The sequence below is a fragment of the Drosophila arizonae genome, chromosome 2, assembly GCF_054131065.1.
Source record: "Drosophila arizonae isolate 15081-1271.41 chromosome 2, UAZ_ARI_1.0, whole genome shotgun sequence".
Taxonomy (NCBI): Eukaryota; Metazoa; Arthropoda; class Insecta; order Diptera; family Drosophilidae; genus Drosophila; species Drosophila arizonae.
The window spans coordinates 3,388,173-3,408,368 of NC_142922.1; the positions used below are offsets into that span (position 1 = coordinate 3,388,173).

At 37.4% G+C, this 20,196-nt stretch overlaps 1 protein-coding gene across 1 annotated transcript in view; it reads left to right on the forward strand.

Moving 5' to 3' along the window:
* The first annotated feature begins 5,804 nt into the window (after nt 1–5,804).
* heca (hdc homolog, cell cycle regulator) overlaps nt 5,805–20,196 on the forward strand; it is a 117,917-nt gene continuing 103,525 nt past the window's right edge. The window contains exon 1 of the mRNA XM_018003464.2: nt 5,805–7,749. Coding sequence (XP_017858953.2) covers nt 6,458–7,749 — 1,292 coding nt within the window. The 5' untranslated portion in view covers nt 5,805–6,457. The remainder of the gene's footprint in view (nt 7,750–20,196) is intronic.

A 20,196-nucleotide genomic window follows, 5' to 3' on the forward strand; every position in this document is an offset into this window, starting at 1 on the left:
TATATACATATATGTATACACTTTGTTGCCCTACTACGCTTATTACAGTTAGTATTTGTATAGATGTACCCATATACATATGTATATATAAATGTATTTACTCTCTCATCTGTAGAAAAAATAACCCCGAAACAAGTGAGCCGAAAAGTGCGTGCGCCTCAAAATCTTCGTCTCCTTGTCCTTGTCCTTGTCCCTGCTAATGCTCTCTCTCTAGCCCTCCCTCTCCCACTTACTCCTTCTCCTCACTCTCTGTCTTTCTCTCGCGCGCGTACTCTCTCGCTTTCGTTACATGCCAACACAAAGGACAAATGAAATTTTAGCTCTGTTGCGCTGTCTCGTTCACTTTCACTTTCTGCTTTCACACACTCACACACACATACATACAAACAAAATGAGATATGCTATACAAATACATATGTAAATACATGGATATACATACATATACGTACGTATTGGGCATGCCTTTATACTTATATTTGTGGGTAGGTAATCTAAACAAAAAAACTCCGTTCTAGAGTTAAATCTATATATGTATACTAAACTTTTGGGGATAGTTTTATCTCTATACTAAATATTCAGGTTATCTTTTTTCTTTAACAGAGGCTGGAATTTTGTTTTTTAATTTTTGTACTATATTTGATAGGGTTTCTTTCATAATACCATAAAAATATTGACACAAAAAAAAATATTTTTAAATTTTAAAAATATTTTTCTATAATATTCTAACAAAAACTTTGCTTTAATACCAGCATCTACTTTAAGAAAATGGATTATAATATATGCTCGGTATGCCTGCTATATAATCTACATCTCATATATGTATATATACACATAGAATCTATATTCTAAGGATTTCATATACCATACTCAACAATCCGGGAGAACTGCAAATAGTTGAAATGTTGGTTTTTGGGCCATTTTCAATTGCAAATGCTGACTTCATTTGGTTTACATATGTAAGAGAGAGGGGGAAGAATGGAAAGAGGGAGACAGATACTCCAACGCTCAAGCTGAATTAATAAGAGAGGGCGCCCAAACCCCACATTAACGCCCACGCCCCCAGAGCCATGGCAAACCAAAAAATGAAACGAAAACGCAAAGTGGAAAACAAAATGGAGTTTGAGTTATTTTTGGCAAACGAAATAACGGCACCCTTCGTGCACAGCTGGGCTCATAAAGAGTGTGTCTATATATATATATACATCATATATACCAGATATACTTTATGTATATATACAGTTGTGGCGTTATGTACTCGACTGTGGACAGTGGTTGTCATGCCAGCATGAAAAATTTCAAACCCTATTTTGGGTTTCAAAGCCGCTTCCGATTGGATAAATGCGGGAGTATGGGTAATTACAAATAATACCCAGCCACACGCATACAAATAAATATACATACACATATATACACATTTATATATGTACAGGGTATATGGGGATCTGTGCATCTGCTGTGTACCACTGACACACCCTCGATAGCCTCAGCTGAGAGCGGTAGGGGTCGAAAGGGGTATGGGTGCTACGGCCGCTACCACCGCCAACTTAATGCGAACTTGATTTTTGCATGCATCAATTTTAAAGTGAGAGTACAGTGAAATCCATAAAAGTTGAAGAAGAAGAACTACTAAAACACATCACGCACCAGAGTTGCTACAGATGTGCGGAATATAATACGATTTGGTATGAGAACGAATCTTTCACATAGAAAATCTCTTTAGTTTTTTTATTTTTATATATTTAAATAAATTGCGTTCAAATTTGATATATTAATTAAAGTAAGATTGTACAAGAAATTCAGTTTTTCATACAGAGAATGAGAGTTAATATACATTTCAGGCAAAATTAAAGATATTGGATCTCGAATACAAATTATGGTACAAAATTTAAGATATACAAAAAAATGGAAATGTTGATATAATATATAGAAAGATAGAGATAGATATATATGTATGTATATAGATACAGAGATAGATGGGTATGCCATTAAATTATTTATTACATATTTTTTTGATGAATTGGGAAAATTGGAAAAATTAAAGAATTTTTAACGTTATGTATAAGTAATTCAATAAACACATTAATTTTTGGTAAACATATTAAAAAATTATTCTTGAAAATTTCCGTAAGTTTCACCATATATATATTCACCATACTTAAATATTATTATTTATTTCATAGTCATTCCATATGCAAATTCCTTTAGTTATGAAAATCATCGAATGTATCTTGTTGAAGGATTAACTGAAATGCAATTCGTAGGTTCTCTCTCCAAAATCTTTTAATTTTGGTGCAAGAAAAATAATTGCTAATGCTCAAGTAAATTCAAGTCTCTTATGAGTACTTTAGCTGTGCATTCGCCGAGCTTTCACTGTACTTGCAGGTTTGTTTGCGTCTTAGCCGCAAAGTTTCCTTCGGCACCAAATATCGACACGCTTTCTCACACGCAAAACAGGAAGTCTTGGTCTTGGTAGTCTTCATGCTGGGTGTCAAAAGGCGATGTTTAGACCGACATTTATTTATGGCAACCCAGACCATGCCCATGCCCATGTCCAGGGGCTACGTCTTCTGCAGCCTTTAGTTGCCATTAATTATGAAAATTAAAGTTGATGCGTGTCGTCGTCGTCGTCGACGTCTACGTCGCGACTCGCGACGTCGCCAAACCTAAAGCTGAAACTGAAGCTGAAGCTGAATTATGGTCCCAGCCGCAGGGCTGCAAAATTCTCGCTGCACTGCGATCCCCCAGTTTCATTTTACTGGTCATTAAAATTAGGTCAGCGCAGAGACGCACACAATAAAATAATAAGTAAAGAAAATAATAATAAAGGAGAAAAGAAAAGAACTCACGAAGCAAAGCAACGCAAACTAGTCCAATTCCAACTTCCTCCGTTGACGCCTGGTTCTTTGTTCTCTTTTCTGTGTGTATATCATTCCCTCTCTCTCTCTCGCACTTGATTATTCTTTACGCCTCGATCCTTCCAGCTAGAATACCAAACAAGCACATGCACACATACACACATGCACACATGTTCGCTCACCCATTCACACTGTCGAACTTATTACGCAATGGCTGCGATCTGCCTACCTGACTTAATTATTATATCAGAGCAGCTACCCCTCGCGACGCTCCCTCCGCACACACTCGCATTCAAGCTCACACACACATGCAGGTAGACAGGCAGGCAGGCACAAAAGGTGGCCCAAAAACTACGCAGTTTTTGACTTTGCCAGTTGGACGCGACCAAGGCCTTGACTTTATGCCAAGTCCTTCGTTAACGAATCCTATAAGAAACACAAACACACATGCAAACAAGTTATCCCCATTAATGTGTGCCTGTATGTATTTTTGTTTTCATTTGATCTACTTTTTGCATACATACACATGTACGTATGCATGTATGGACACTTTGCAAGACACGTGCGAGCAGCACAGCTGCAAACCTATCGAGTTTTTGATCGTTATGTTATCGATATATTTAAAATTCATACACATGTACAAATGTTCATAAATAAATACATATGTATGTATACAGTTTATAAATCATTTAAATTATTGCTCTATCAGCAAAAGTTTTCACTTTCCAGCAGATGATGGGAGTCTGAATTCGTATCTGCTTGTTCATACATACATATATGTATATGCACATACATACGTATACATACCACAGTACATGCGCCAGTGACGTTAGTGCATCGATAGTACATGAAAGTTACATATGTAAATATGGTATTAAATACATACATACATACACAAAGTCTCTAATATATCGCCTGAAATATGTACATACATACATACATATTATTAGTGACATAAACAGGCACATGCACATACATATAGACACACTTGCATACATACAAATGTATTTACATACATATGTATGACTGTGTATACAACTAGAAGTACACAAATACGTACATATGTACGTATGTATGTATATGCATATGTACGTACGTATATATGTATATATGTATGTACATATAAAGCTCATCCTACACGTGCCCTTATTTTGGGTTTTGCCTTTGTTATTTGTTTTCGTCCTGTTCCGCAACACGCTTTGCTTTTCGATTTTAATACAGGACTCTAAAAGGGAAGCAGCACAATTCAAACGTACATAAGCAAGCAACACATACACAGAAATATATATGTACAAATAATGCACATGTATACACACATACATTCATACACACAAGTAGAAGAGCAGTCGATGATGCGAAGAGCGCAACAGAGAACAGCGACGATACTGACACCAACAGCGAAAAAGCATCAGAGCGGTGTAATAAATTATGGAATACCCTACATTATTGAAGTGCAAGAATTCATATGTCTATGCTCATCATTTTATTTATGTAAATCAAATGAAATTTAATCCACAATAATATGGCTTGTTATATTTTAGCGAGTTTTTTTATTCACATGCACCAAAGAAAATATTTTCAGCATGTTTAGAGAAGTGCATACTCCTTGCAGCGTGCCAAATAGTTCGACTTGGCTCGCATGTTTCCATTTTGCTTTTGCTGTTTTATGCCTTCTTCAGCTTGCTTTTTTAATGCCTCTTTTATTTTTGTTCGTGTGCCATTGTGTTAAGTTGCCTATGTATTTGTGCTTATATACGCTAATATTGTAAATGCACATGTGTGTGCGTGTTTTTTGGGATTATATACCAAATTGAAGCACAGTCAGCAGTAGACGGCCTGCAAGGGGTCCCGTTCCTGTCAAAACCAAAACAAAGTAGATGTAGGGAAGATGTACGCACATACTCATACATATGTACATATATGTATATACATATCTATTTGTATTTGTGCACATCTGATAGTCAATAAGGAGACGGGTAAGATACATATTTTGGCACAGGTATCAATACATATTGCGAATTGTACACATCTAGTTGACATGCGAGTATATGTATCTAAATGTATAAATATATTATTAGACTGTATCTAAGAATAAACTTTCACATAAATAAACTTTATGGAATATTCCGATCAGCTGCCAGAATGTTCTTGGTAAATTTTTAAAAGCAAATCAACTCGACAACCCTGCTCAACGCAGTCTGTTGTTTGTTTTGCCGGCTTTTTTGCGTCACACACACACACAAACGACCATAAGCATGACCATGCACACACTAGCGTCATACATGTTGCGCCTGGTGTGCTGTCGAGCATTTTACTGACGTTGCGCAGCGCAGTACAACATGTTGTAGGGGAAACGAGCTGCGTTTGCGTCATGTTCGAGTCGCATTGAAAGTGAATTTGAATAGAACTTTTCTTGCTATCTCCCTTGCTCGTTTACTCAAGTGCCGCAAGCTCCACCAACCAACCCCATGGAAAATACATTGCCAAAAAACCACCCCGCCCGACATCTCGATTTTTAGCGCCAAAACTTGTACGAAATTTTCCTCAAATGAAAAACAAGCATTTTCCGCAGCGAGGTGGCGACGTCGATTTCGGTGGTGGTGGAAAGTGAAACCAGCCAACCAAACCACCCTAACACCCACTCACCCCTAAGCAACAACAACAGCAACAAAATAAGTAAAACTTGCAACTGCGCTGCCAGCGTCGTGGTTGGACCAAACGCTGCCGAGCCATGCAGCGGCTGTGCAACTTGACGGACAACATCGAGCTGCTCGACCCATCCACCCACCAACAACAACAAAAGCAACAGAGGCAGAGGCAGAGGCAGCGTCTGCGGCAGCGGCACGGCAGCGGAACGGCAGCGACAGCAGCAGCGCGAATACGTGTGCGTTTGTGTTGCCTCTGCCGGTCGGCTGCGCGATTGTGTGTGTGTGTGTTTCAAATTTCAGTTTCAGTTTGTTGTTCGTCCGGTGGACTGTTCGGCTGCTCGTGTGTACCGTTCGTTTCATTTAGTTGGATTTTCGCTTTTGATCTGGTTGGTTGTGTTTATCGCAACGCTCTCCGTTCGCCGCACTTGATCTAAAAGTTGGAAGTGGCAAAGCGAAACAATGCAAAATCAGCGAAGAACATAATAAAAAAATAAAATAAATAAACGGCATCGAATACATTTTGTATACATATATATATTTTCCTACTCAATAAATAATATGCAGAAAAGACAGTGTGTGGTGTAATAAAATAAAAACAAAAACCGGCGCCGCCAAATAAACAATTTTTGTGCGTGTGTGCGAATTAAAAAAATAAAATTAAATAAATAAAATAAATAAAAATGTAAAAAACAAAATAAATTTTTGATACTAGAAACGCGCGTTGTAAACTCAGCTCAGGTATAAATTTAGCAATAAATTAACAATAAAAAAACATAGACTGCAATTTTGTGTACACTTTTTATACAGTTGAAAAATTAACGAAAATTTTGAAGAACCAAAAATATTTAAACATGCTGAGGCAGTTGCTTAGCAGGGCTTAAAAAATATTTTGTTATAAATAAGAAGCGGAAATAGTTGAGAGCAGCAAAAAATTTGTTAGACACGTGCGAATTTATGGCGCCGCGTCGCAGCAGCAGCAGCGGTAACTCTCAACAGCAGCAGCAGCAGCAACAACTAGAGCTACAACTCCAGCAGCAGCAGCAGGAGCTGCATCTCTACAACTCCACTCTCCACTTCCCGACTCCGCTTTCTACAGCAAACATGGCGCCAATGCAGCAAACGCTCAGCGTCGGCGTTCAGTTGACGCGCTGTTGCTATCCTAACGGTGAATGCACCAAACTGGACACCCTCATCGCCCTGGACGATCAGAGTCGGCTCGGCGACTATGTGCGCGTGGTGTGCAACAATGAGAACTGCAACGAGGGCCAGTATATGCATCGGGATTGCTTCGAGCAGTGGGAGGCGGGCGTGCTGCAGCAGCTGAAGGCGAGCGCTCGGGGTCGCAGCTGGTCGGAGCGGCAGCGAGTGCAGCAGTTGTGGACCAAAAAGGGCTACGATCTGGTCTATAAGAATTGCACCTGCAAGTGCGGCCGTGGGCATTTGCGCAAGGATCTGGAATGGCCACCGACTGGAATTTGTTTCCAGCGGTCGTTGATTGGCAGCGGCGGCAGCGGCAGCGATGACGATGACAAAAAGGCGAAGGCGAAGAAGAAGCGAAATCGCAATACCAATGGAAATGCCAACAATAATAACAACAACAACAACAACTCAGCCAACAACCAAAAACAAGGTGTTGTTGCCCTAGCGCCGATCAACACGAATGCGGCGAATATTACGCCCAATCCGAATGTGGGCGTGATTGGCTCTGGTTTACCCCACAACAACAACAGCAACGGCAGCAACAACAACAGCAGCAGCAATAATCATGCCACTGGCTTGCAGCCCAGTGTTGTGGCAACCCTCAGCAACATACTCATGAGCAGCAACAACAGCAACAACAACATCAATGGCAACAACAACAACAACAACAATCACAATGTGTTGGGCCTAGATTTGCGTGCTCGCGCTGGAAGCCTCTCATCCAGTGGTTCCAGTTCGCCCTCGGCCTCGCAGTCCAGCGCGGACAGTTCGCTCTCGCCCGTGCAGCAGCAACAGTTGCACTATCAGCAACAGCAACAACAGCAGCAATTGCAGCTGCTGCAACAACAACAACAACAACATAACGGTCTCGCCCTGGCCAAGTGCCTGCTGCAGCCACCAACACCGTCAGCAGCAGCAGCAGCAGCACCGCAGCTGCCCTCCTTGGCCAACATCAGCGGATTCAAGCCGCTCGCCAGCTACGATCAGCAGCAGCTCGTGCAGCAGCAGAAGAACAAAGAAGTCGAAATCTACTCGGAACGAGTGCGGTAAGTTAACAGTAAATAATACAGTGCAGCCCTCACTCCTTGCCCCCCTATCGTTCGCGCCTTCACTTGATTGAATTTGAAAATTTCCCAACATGTGGGCGCAATGTCAATAATTCGAAATTCTAAATAAAAGTGAGGAACAAAATTAGAAATTTTTATCTACACTAAATGACAAAATTAGGCAATAACAAAGAAAGAGAATAAAAAATTTATTGAAATATACTTAAAATTGAATAAAATTAAAAATTTTTTTTTGATTGATTGATTTTAATTTATTTTCGAAAGATATTTTTTAATAGCAAATTAAATTAATAGAAAATATATACATAGATAGATACTAACTAAAACTTATTTCATTGAAAAAAAAAGTAATAATAATAATAAAATAAAAAAAAATAAAAAAAAAAATTAACAAAAAAAATTTTTTTTGTCATTATAAAATGTTAATTATATAAACATTGAAGTATTCCATATTTTAAAGATTTTCATCCATGACCATTGCGATTAATTTCTTGTTTGATAGTGTTCGGAAGCAAATGTTTGTTTGTTTGCCGTTGTATTTTTTTTATTTTTTTTTTAATATTGTTGCGCTTATATAACCTTGATATTTCCAAAACGATTCTCACTCGCAAACAGCTGCCAAATATAAAAAGAAGAAGATTAATCGCCGAAATTAATTTAAATTATTTGTAAAATATGTCTTTTGAAATAAATCACAAGATATTTTTTTTTTGTTTTTGTTTTTGTTTTTGTTACTCTTTTTTGTAAATACTTTCAAGGAAGCTCGCTTGCATTATGCAAATCAAGCAAACTTAATCACACCAAGCTAAATGTCTCTTTCTCTGTTTTTCTCGCAGCCTTACTTCCTTTCGCCTGCACAGTACTTTCGCTCTCTCACTCGCTCGCTCACTCTCATTCTCTCGCTGATCTTCCAATGCCTGCCTGCCTCGTCGCATTCTGTTTGCGAATTTCAAGCGTTGCGTTTTTTTTTCGCTTTGCCATTCTGCTTGTTATTTCCTTTTTGGTCGCACGTTTATTATTTATTTATATACGTACGTATGTGTGTGTGTGTGTATGTTTGTACTTGTATTACGAGTTTCACTTTTATCGAATTCAGTTTATTTATTTTGTTTCTCTTCTTTTCTTTCGCTTGTGCGCTTGCTTTATCTGTTTGTGTGTTTTTATCCATTACTTTGGGTCAAGGTTTGGTATTCGCCTGCTCCTTGCCCTCACCGCTTCTCGTTGATTGAAGATTTGCCCTCACACATGCGAAATTAATCATCAAAATTTATTGAAAGCTTCAACAGCCGAAATATATTAAGAACTATGTAAATTCTTACACACATACATATACATCAAGCTGTATATGTGTGTGTATATACTTTTATTTTCATTATGCCCAATTTTAAAATTTCCGTTTCTCAAAGCGAATTCGTCGTTGGGCGCATTAAAATTTATTCCAGTCCGATAAAAAATACAAATGTGTGTGTGTGTATGTGTGGGTGTGTGCGAGCAAAACAAGCAGCAAATGCTAAACAACAACATGACGACTACGAAGAAGAACGAAGAACGAAAAAAAAAATAGATCGTGCTTTTATATTTGGTTGTGGCCCTCTTTTTGCTCTTATTTCTTGTTGATTTCCAAGCTCTTCTCTCATATACATGCATACATATGCCTGTGTGCTCCGCTCTGGGTTTTTGTTTTTCTCTTCTTCTTCGTCTTCTGTTTTGCACAAGATCTGCACAGCCTGAGCCTGTGCCGCTTTACCCTTTCCCTGTCCTTTCATCATGTGTTGCTCGTTCAACCCCGAAAAACAGAAGACAAAAACAAACCAACTTCTAATTCCCTTCATTCGTTTAGGCTCTCTTCTTTGCTGTTTTCGTTGTTATTGTGCTTGCTTTTGTCCAGTTTTCAAGGCCGTAATATTTGTTTTTATTTTTATTCTTTTGGCTCTTTCATTTTCTGTTGTTGTTGTTCTTGTCGCAGCTTTCGAATATTCTTTGTGTCTCTTCTCTGATTTAATTTTGATCTGTTATATTGCTTCCAGCGCACAGTTGTTGCGCCTATGTGACACAGTTGCTCTCTCGCGCTCTTTTACACACTCTCTCTCTTGAAGACAATCTGCAAAGCTTGTGCCTGCTTCTGTTTATGCATTGCAGTTGCTGGTTATCAAGAGAGAGGGAGATGGAGAAAAAAACCGGCTGATGTGTATTATTTTCTGCGTTTGCACTTTTTAATTCATAAAAGCAAACAATTTTTGTTATCGCTTTTTATTTCTTTTGCGTATTTGTTTTTTTTTTTCTGATTTTTGTTGCTTGCTATTTATAGCGCCACACGCGGCGATTTTATTTTTATTTTTGTATTTTTGATAAACAAACGTTTTTAGACATTTTCTGACTTTGCGATTTGTGCGTTTGTAGCTCTTTAATATTTATTTAATTCGCCCTTCCAATGCTGCTGCTGCTGCTGCCGCTGCCGAGCGTGCCTAAGCTTTGCAGATACTCACACACAAACACACATTGTTACTTGTGTGTGGCTCTGTATGTGTAACGTGTTTGCCGGCATTTTCTTTTTATGTATTCGTCGTATTCAATGTCAAGGTTAAGACTTATTTTATGTATTCATTTTGTTTGGGCGTTTGTTTTTATGATTTTTATTCTTTGCCGCTCTTTCGTCTGCCTACAGTAAAAACAAACTTTTTTCTCTGTGTTTGTGTGTGCAGAAAGCTCTTCCTGTTTGGAGCAGCCGTAACAACAAAAGCAGCAGCGGCAGCAGCAACAACAACAGCAACCATAAAGAGCTAAAAGATTTCTCCCGCTGCTTTGTCTGCAAATGATTTATGCCCCCACCGTTGTGATTAGTCATGGTCTGTGCACAGCGCCACCCTTCTCCCTCTCTGTCCCTCTCTCTTCCGCACTACCTGCCATTTGCACTCTATTCAAATGTCGCCTGTCCGTCTCTCTTCACACCCACGTGTTGCGAATGGCTGTGCGTTGTTCGGTCGTGTGCTTCAAATCTATATCTATTGCCTCTTTTCTATTCTTTGCGTAGGCGCTGCGATACGGCCGTGCCCCCTTCCACTATGCCTCTCCGCCTTTTACGCGCTGTCTTCCTGCTTGCATCTAAATACATGAGATTCACGAACTTTCCTGAAGAAACGAGGGAAGAGAAAAAAGTAAACAACTAGGGAATAGCGCGCGCGCTCAATTGAAAACAAATTGCGCAGGGCTCAGCGCCGCAAATAGTTGTAGTTGCAGTTGTTGTTGTTGTTGTAGCTATACTAATGTGCATTTGAAATAAAAACAAACGCAGCAACAGCAACAAATACACAAACGGAATATGAAAAACAATTACCAAGTGTCTACGAATTTGTTTTTATCGACGCCATCAGGCGCAAATCTTTGCCTCGCCCTCACCTCCTCCCTCGCTGTTGCTTGGAAGTGCGACGGCAAAAAATTATACTTAACAAGTGTGCAGAAAATTGTCGGGTGGGCACGACCTGCGAAATACCCTGCTATTGGTCTAAGTATTGATACTGCTATTAATAATACGGCGATCGATGATTCGCAATTATCGATATTTTTCACCACAATGCAAACCACTTGATCGATAATGTGATCGATAATTTATAGTATAATATATTGGCTACCACATTTACTATACAAACCAGATGTTGCTCATATTGCTCATATTGTTTTTGACGCAGTTTGTCAGATAATCGATAATGTTATCGATAAGTTAAAATAAATAAAATTGTTTCTCCATCCGCGTACACAGCTTGAAATCGTATGCTCATCGGTATGTTATCGATTACCGATAACTCACACAGTTGAATATGTGCTAGGTATCTCTGTATACCCATCATACCCCCTAGTCGCCTACTTAGCGCTATGTGGTATTACGAGTATTAACAAATTTCGCACGACTTTGGTTTTTAGTTGGTGTTGATTATATGGAACTGCGACTGGGGCGCTCGTATTGGACTGCCCGCCCAATCCATTTAAACCATATCGTACAACTTGAGAATATATTGTATATGCATATGTCAGCTCATATATATGTATTTATAAATATATGTATTGACTTGTGTGTAGTAAAAATTATGAAATAGTATTATTGCCGCCGTCGCGTCACTCGCATTGCCAGATGTCATTTGCAAATTGTTTTTGCTCAGGCCGGGCAAAAGGGGGAGAAGGGGTTGGCATCGGCGGCGGGGTAGCGCGAGGTATTAGCCTGTTATTCATATAACACTAATTGAGCACGTTCCAAAATTGTCGTCTAGACTTGAAGCATAAAATCTGCAATGTAAAAATTTTATTATTGCGGAAGCAAATTTCCATTACATTACATTAATTGTTGTTTTTGTTTGTGGGTTTTTGTATGGAGAATTGGAATAGAGGTTCTCAAAAAATATCAATATATCAGGCAACAAATAGACGTATATAAATATAAATAGAAATTGTAAATTTTGTGTAAGGTTAGGTTTTTGGGAAAACATATACGTCCATTTATATAACAACGTTTGCATATAGGGGCCGCAGCGAACCATGAAATAAACTGAACTCAAGGGGGTGGTCAGAAGTCAAAGGGCAGATGGCTTGATGTCCATTTACAGCCAAATTGAGGAAGCATTAAAAAACAAACGTTGACACTTGGCGTTAAATAATTAGAAATTATTGTTGGGCATTTGGTGAGGGTATGAACAGTAGGGGTTTCATTCGAGAAATTCTTCAAAACGTCTTAGATGTCTGTTTGAAAATGGTAGAATTCGAAAAAGTGTGAGATTGAGTTGAAGAATATAAACAAATATTTCAACAAAATATATAAAATTAGTGTAAGATGGAGTTGAAGAATATAAATAAATACAATATTTCTACAAAATATGAAAAATTAGATTGAGGTAAATAAGCTAAGAAAAACCAACATAAATATACAAAAAAATAAAAAAAAAAAAAAAAAAAAATTAAGAATCATTAAACACAAATTTAAGTTCGAATTAAAATATATAATTTTGTTCATGAAAATAGTAGAGCTCCATGAAGAAATGTAAAGATGATCGAGTTTAGTTTAGAATAGAAAGCAATGAGAAAAATTGTGAATAAATTTCCTAAATTCTTCTTGTTTCATCTATGTATAAATACATGTGTGTGTATAGGTAAAGCAGTATTTGCCATACGCACGATATTCTAGGGAGAGTTACCTACCTAGCCGCAGAGCCCATTTGCAAATTGAAGCACTAGCATTCTTGTGCCATGGGGCAGAGATGAGAGCAAGAAAAACTATGCAGTGGCAAAACCTTTTGGCCCGCAACACGCCCAACCGAACTCTCTTTTTTCTTGTTGTTGTGCCTTGCCTACCCACACCTGACCGCAAAAGCTATTAATGAAATCTTTGCCCAAAAAACGCATGCATACCTTATATATATATGTATATACATACACACACACACACGCACACACAGATGCAGCTGGTAAAGCCCACACGTGCGTTAATACAAGCACATCATATGCCAAAGTACCCAGTAGGAAATAGTTGCCGAAAAACAAGTAATGCCAATGAGGCATGCAAAAGTAGAGCTTTGGCTAGTGAAATACGAGTCAAAAATATTAATTTCTGTAAATATGTTTTTAACTATAATTTATGGATTTTTTTTTTTTGCCTATAACTAAGTTTGAGTTAATAGCAATAAATAATTTGATTATAAAATTAAATTTATAAATATATCATTTTTATTATTTCTATTGTTATTAATATTTCTCTGAATATTATTATGATAAATATTTTTCATAAACTGTATTTTAATATTTATTGTTAATTTTCCAACTGGGTCTTCTGCCATATGCATATATGTAGGTACTTGTACATATGTATATGTATTAATCTGTCGTCTGGTTGCGCCTACGCCACACATACACATACATACACACACACACTTACGCTTGCATGCAACGGCGCATGTCTGACAGTCCTATCTACCTCTTTCACTCTGCTCTGCCCCCCAACTCCAGTTGCATTTTCATTGCCAACAGACAATGCCAGGGCAAACTCCATTACACACGCTCACACCCACACCCACACCTACACACACACACCCACCAGCAGCTGCATACACATACACTGCCACAGGAGTCGCTGGCTTATAGCCAGCATGTGGAGCAAAATGCTGAGCCAACTGAAGCCTTTCAAGTTGCCAAAGCCGGCAAAGAGGCGCAGTGTATGCGCTTATATATATATATGCATATAAATGTAGTACGTGAGTGTGTGTGTGTGTGTGCCTGTTGTGTTTATCTGTCTGCCCTTATGTGTGTGCATTTAGGCTTTTGTGCGAGCCAAACGAGGCGAGGCCCAGGCCCAGGAGCAGCAGCAGCAGCAGCAGCAGTCGCAGTTGTTGCCGTTGCGCTGCAAGCAGAAATTGCAATCAATATTGCGGGGCTCCATTGTTGTTGTTGCCATCGAGCAGCTGCCAGACACAAAAACGCAACATGAGAAAAAAAGCAACAACAACAACAACAGCAACCTACAACATAGCTGGCAACAGTAAAAACGAGGCTCGTAAATGAAAGCAGCTCTCAGAGCAAGAATGAAAAATTTCACATATACAAATGCAGCTATATATGTATATGTATGTATATATATATATATATATATATATATATATTCACAGTCGCACTCGCATATGAAAACATTTTTGCAAAATAAAATAAAAAAAAATTACGATAAATGTCGACTCCCTCTTTTGGGGCCACAGAGAGGCTCCACAATGGCAGCAGTGCACACACACACACACATATACTCATACTCACATAGCCCACCCACTCACTCACACGCACTCTTCCGTTCATTCATAGGCAGCACTCACTTTAGTTGGTTTGTTTGCCTGTGCCCTATTTGATATCCATTAAAACGATTCAGTTGCCATTTTATACTCCCAATCTCTGAAAATATGCATGCAAATGCATCCTCTGCTTGTGTGTGCGCTTGTGTGTGTGTAAGTGTATTGGTGTCCATTTGATTTGCAATTTGTGTCGCTTTGCATCCTTTTTTGTGACTCTGCCTGATGCTTTCTATGTTCGCTTTTATTTGTTTATTAGTTTTGGGCGCACAGTTGCAATTTTCATTTAGCCATTGCAGCTGCTTGGGTGGAGGGGGGTGGAAGGAGGAAGGGAAGGAGAGACGTTACTGGCTGGAGGTGTGCACAAATTAGAGATACGTATATATATTTCGATATTGTGCGGCGCCTCTTGCCTGTCGTCTGGCAGCCATAAATCATTTTGCCGTTGCGTTGCTCGACTGCAAATGTTTTGTTAATTGAGATCAAGATAGGCTAAGCTAAACTTGGCTAAGAGCCGAGTGAAAAATTGTAAATAGCTAAAATTGATCAGCTAGATCAGATTGAATGGTTATAGAGAAATTTATAAAGATTATTTATATTATTATTAATAATTAAATTCTTTTTTATTTTTGTTAATGCAATTGATATTAAACACATTTCGTAATCTCCAAAAAAAAAAAAAAAAAAAAAAAAATGTTTTTTAAACTCCAAATATGCTAATTTAAATGCTAATAAAATTTAAAAAATACGTTTTATAATATTACTTAACAAAAATACCAAAAATATATACATATATAACTTTTTTTTTTGAAAGTCAATTAAAAGTTATAAATTACGTTTCAATATCTTTCTAATATCTAAAAATATGCAAAAATGATTTGAAATACGTTTTAAAATCTTCACAAAAATGTGTTTTTAGACCTTGGAGTCTTATAATTATTCCCATCAATTCTAATATTTAATAACTGTTTGATAACTCAATGAAATTACATTCGCATTAATGAATTGAAATTCAATTTTGACTAAACAGAAAACAAATTTTGCAAATTATAATGGCAGCCGCAATTTGATTATTTTTTGGCCAATATAATTCTGGTAATTGTGGTAATTGAAATTGCCGGTTATTAAGACTGTAATTTATGAGTGTGTGTGTGTGTGCGTTGACTGATAATTATAATTGCATTGCTCGACATTTCATTTGGAATGGGATAAGCTTTTTCGGGTATTGCATATCTTTCGGCATATAGATTAACCAATTTTTTGGGTAGCTGTTCGTTCGGTTGATGATCGCCCCAGACACGCCCCCTTACGGCAAGGCAGACATTAAGCAGCAAAAGCAATAAGAACACCAACAACAGCAACAACAACGGAAACATGAATGTATTTATTTATTTTGCTGCTTCATCGTAAAAATAATTTGGTTTTATTGCCATGGAAAATTTTTTGTTTGGATGAAGTCGGAGAAAAAGTCTAAAGGCTGAAAAGAAAGACTTGTGCGGAGTCAAGTTGCAGTCATTGTTGTGCCTGTTGCTAATGTTGCATGCAACCAAAAAGTACGTAAACCCCAAGCCCCAAAAAAAGGCAATCGTAACGCGTTTTATGTCCTCGTCATGCTGTTGGGGCCCGACTTTAATTTGGGGTCCGTTGCAAATCCGCAAATCAACGCCACATGCGCTCGCTTTCTGTTAACCAAAAAAAAAAAAAAAAAAAAAAAAAAAAGAAAGAAATACAAATAAAAACTAAAATAAATAAATCAAGAGTTCTCGATTGAAAGTTACCCTTTTTTTTGTTGGTACTTATTCTTGTGAATATTTTAGCTTAATTTCTAGAATTCATCCTGAAATAATGATTTTATATGTAATTTTTGAGCCAATAAATCATGTCTTTGTTTTCAATTTAAGAAACTATAAAATAGTTTCTGTGATAGACAAAAGAAATGTGTAACAACTAAATTTTCCGTTGTTCTTTTCTTACATTATACAATATATGAATGTTGAATAGACAAATGAAGGGTGTAGCAATGTGAAATCATATCTAGTAGTTCTTATAATTCTTAGATTCAAGATTGTATAGATGAGTTCAATATTTGACAATATGGACTGATATTTAGAAGCTGGTACAAGTATTATTTAGCTATGCTACTATTAAACGGTATATATACCAAGTTTAAACACATTAACTCTGCTAGTTTCTGAGTTCAAACAGACAACTCAAAGATTTAACAATGGGAGATGATAGTGTCATGGCTCTTATTTGAGTATGGTATGAAAGATTTTATATGCCAACTTTAAACACAATAGCTTTTATAGTTTCAGAGTTCGATTAGATAGTTTATTAAGTTTATATAGATCGAACACACAGCTCTAATAATATATATTTCCTTAATGGGTCTGTTGCTTGCATAATTGATGTATACCCGTTTTTAGTAATTTTTAATGATTACAGGGTATACAAATTGCACTCATGCAATGACTGCCTGCAGCATGTCTGCGCTGCTTACATATATGTATGTATGTCTGTCTGTATGCACACACACGTGTATTTAATTGCTGTGGGCTGCCTTTCATCTGGTTTTCCTTCTGTATATTTCTTTCCGCTTTGCTTCCCTTCTCTCTCCCTCTCTCTCTCTCTCCCTCTCTCTCTCTCTGTCTGCCATTGACATTTGGTTTTTGGCCATGGACTCAGCACTTATTCAATTAAACAAAACGCAAAAGTTGTTAACTTGGCTCTCAGCTCAATAGCCATAGCATATGCAACGCCCAACTCTCGTCGCCGATCAAAATCATGAAGCGTCAAATTGTTATGAGCACAAGATGAGACGATACAAATGGCAACGGTTATCGCACCAAAGTAACGCAATCAGTCGTGACAGAGAAATGTCTCTAGCCCTCGCCCTCGCCCTAGCCCCCGCCTTGGCCCTCGCTCACGCCCTTTTTCAAAGAGACAAACAAGCAGCCAACACAGAGAACTAAGCACTTGCTGACTGCAACTAAATAGATATTATATAAGCATAAAGAATATGTTTGCCGCCAGCTAAAGAAAGAAATTGAAGACTTTTCGCACTTTCTCTCTTTCACTCTCACTCTCTCTCTCTCCGACACCATACATCCATTCATAGTAGTACTTGAGCTAGTGAACTAAACAAGCTAATAATCATAAAACCAAATGAGTTTGAACGTCACAACAGACTCTCTGTCTGTCTCTCTCTCTCTCTCTCTCTCTCTTTCGACAGGATATTTGGGGCATCTTGCAGCAGCAAGCAGCGTGTGGCATGCCGCGAGTGGCATAGAGCACACAGAGCTCAGGGCGACAAAAAAATCATCAACATTATCGTCAATGTTTGCGCTGTCGAGAGTGACGATTAAAATTTAAGCTTCATTTGAGCTTTGTTGTGGGCGTCGATTGGGGGTGTGGCTGCATGCTTCACTGGCTAACTGACTGACTGGCTGGCTGAATATGCCGTCAAAGAAGCTGTCTTGTGATTGAGTAGGTGTCAATAATCGTTGGGGCTATACAAATATATATTAACATATATACACAGATGTGTGAAATGCGATTATAATGCAGAGTTAAGCTATATAGCTTATAAGTCTGTGTACTTGAGTTGTCTCTTATAAAACGAATGCAATGAAATTGAACTGTCGCTGCAAAGGTTAAGTGACAAAAAAAAAAAAAAAAAAAAAAAATTAATTTTTTCATATATTAAAGTGAATCAGAAAATTATATATTATAGAATTATTTCTCACTTGTTACTGTTATATCTGGACATAGTTAGGAAGCTTAAAATATTATCTAGAAATAGTTAGATAGCTAGATAGTTGCTACTGATAAGATAAGGCTTCCTTTTGATATAAAATCTTTTCATTTCTTTAGTTTATGTTAAGTTGGAATATTTTTTTAAAGAGTGGTTTCTGATGATTTCTTTAAGGGTATATATTTTCAACTTTAAGCAAGTTACAATATTTTGCTCGCAAGTATTTTTTTTAATATTTGTTTTTTTTTTTTTATATGAAATCAATTAATTTAATATACTGTTATAGTTATTACACATCAATTTTCCGTTGGCTAAATTCCCCCATTCATAGCGAAGTTCATGTGTCAATTAATAGAGCATCGTTTAGTTTTTGGCTTGAACAACTATCACAAAGTTTGTTATAAAAAAAAAAAAAACCAAACTTTCTCACGCCACAATTTTGTTGTAATATGGCCAACCCAATCACCGATATAATTAATAATAGCAACAACAACAACAACAATAATAACGACAACACTTCAGGCCAATGAGCTCTGGCAATGATCGTTGCTGCTTCGTTGGCTGCGATGAACGCTGTTGGCTTTTTATTTAGTTGTTGTTGTTGTTGCTTTTGGCCTGGCGGCGCTTTGAAAGACGGCGCTCAAATGAAATTGCAACGTATCTATTGCAATAGCAGCAACAACAACAATAACAGCAACAACAGTTGCAATTTAGCTGTAACAACAACAGTTTATTGAACTTCTTGCAGGCGCCAGTTACAATTAAAAATAAATGTTTTATGTTTAAAATTGAAAAAAAAGAGAAGCGTAGAGTAGCTAAACCCCTCACTAAGTTGTCAGTTGATTCAATTAAAAAATAAACTACTGCAAGAAATACAAAAAAAAAGAAAAAAAAAAACATGTGTGGGGAAATTGCATGACTTGAAAATACCCTGAACAAGGGAAGCCCTTAGGAAATCAAAATGGGGATGCTTTTGATATATACGTATAGGGATACTAGTATATAATATGTAGTTTATGGTAGCCTAACAAATTTTGAGCTGGCGTATGTGTGATTACACAGAGTCCCAAGTGTCTAGTATTTTAAATAGTTTTATTTAGAATATGAAAAGATACGAAATGTTAAAAAATACTTCAAATTTCATTAGGAAACTATGTATACGTTTATTGCTTTATCAGCCTTGAACGATGTTTATATTTATGATTTTTAAAATTAGCCCAATGTATCGATAAATATCGATAATATAAAACAGACTTGAGCCATAAAATTTGTAGGCAGAATTAAGATATATGCATATATCTAAAAAGTCTGACTAGCTAGACTGCTAGTAGGATGTAGCTCACTTTTGCCACGCCTTCTTTTGGCCCTTCTTATATACCCTTTGAACACTGCCTATGGTTACAGGGTAGAAAGCAAAAGCGATCGCGCAGCCCAGCGACAAAATTACTGAAAGATATGAGAGATCTTTAACAGGCCATACACATATTAATATATATATTTATCCTTATATATATGTATATGCCGGCAGTCAGGTAGACCTGCTCATATGTGCATTTAGTTACTCTAAAAAAATATATATATATAAGACCAAAAAAAAAAAAAAAGCGAAGCAACTTTCACTTTCGGTCATTTTGAGTGCCTGCGACGAGTACCGCTTGCTGCATGCCCCATGCCCCATACCCCTGAGGCTGCAGCAGTGTCTCCCTCCTTTCTCAATTGATGACAACAAAAAACTAAAAAGCGCAAAAAAAAAAAAAACAAAATTGATAATAAAAATTCAACATTTATTGCGAATCGTTGGCGTCTCGAGCTTCACTTTCGTTTTTATTTCAATGCTTTTTTTTTCTTAGGCTTAAGATA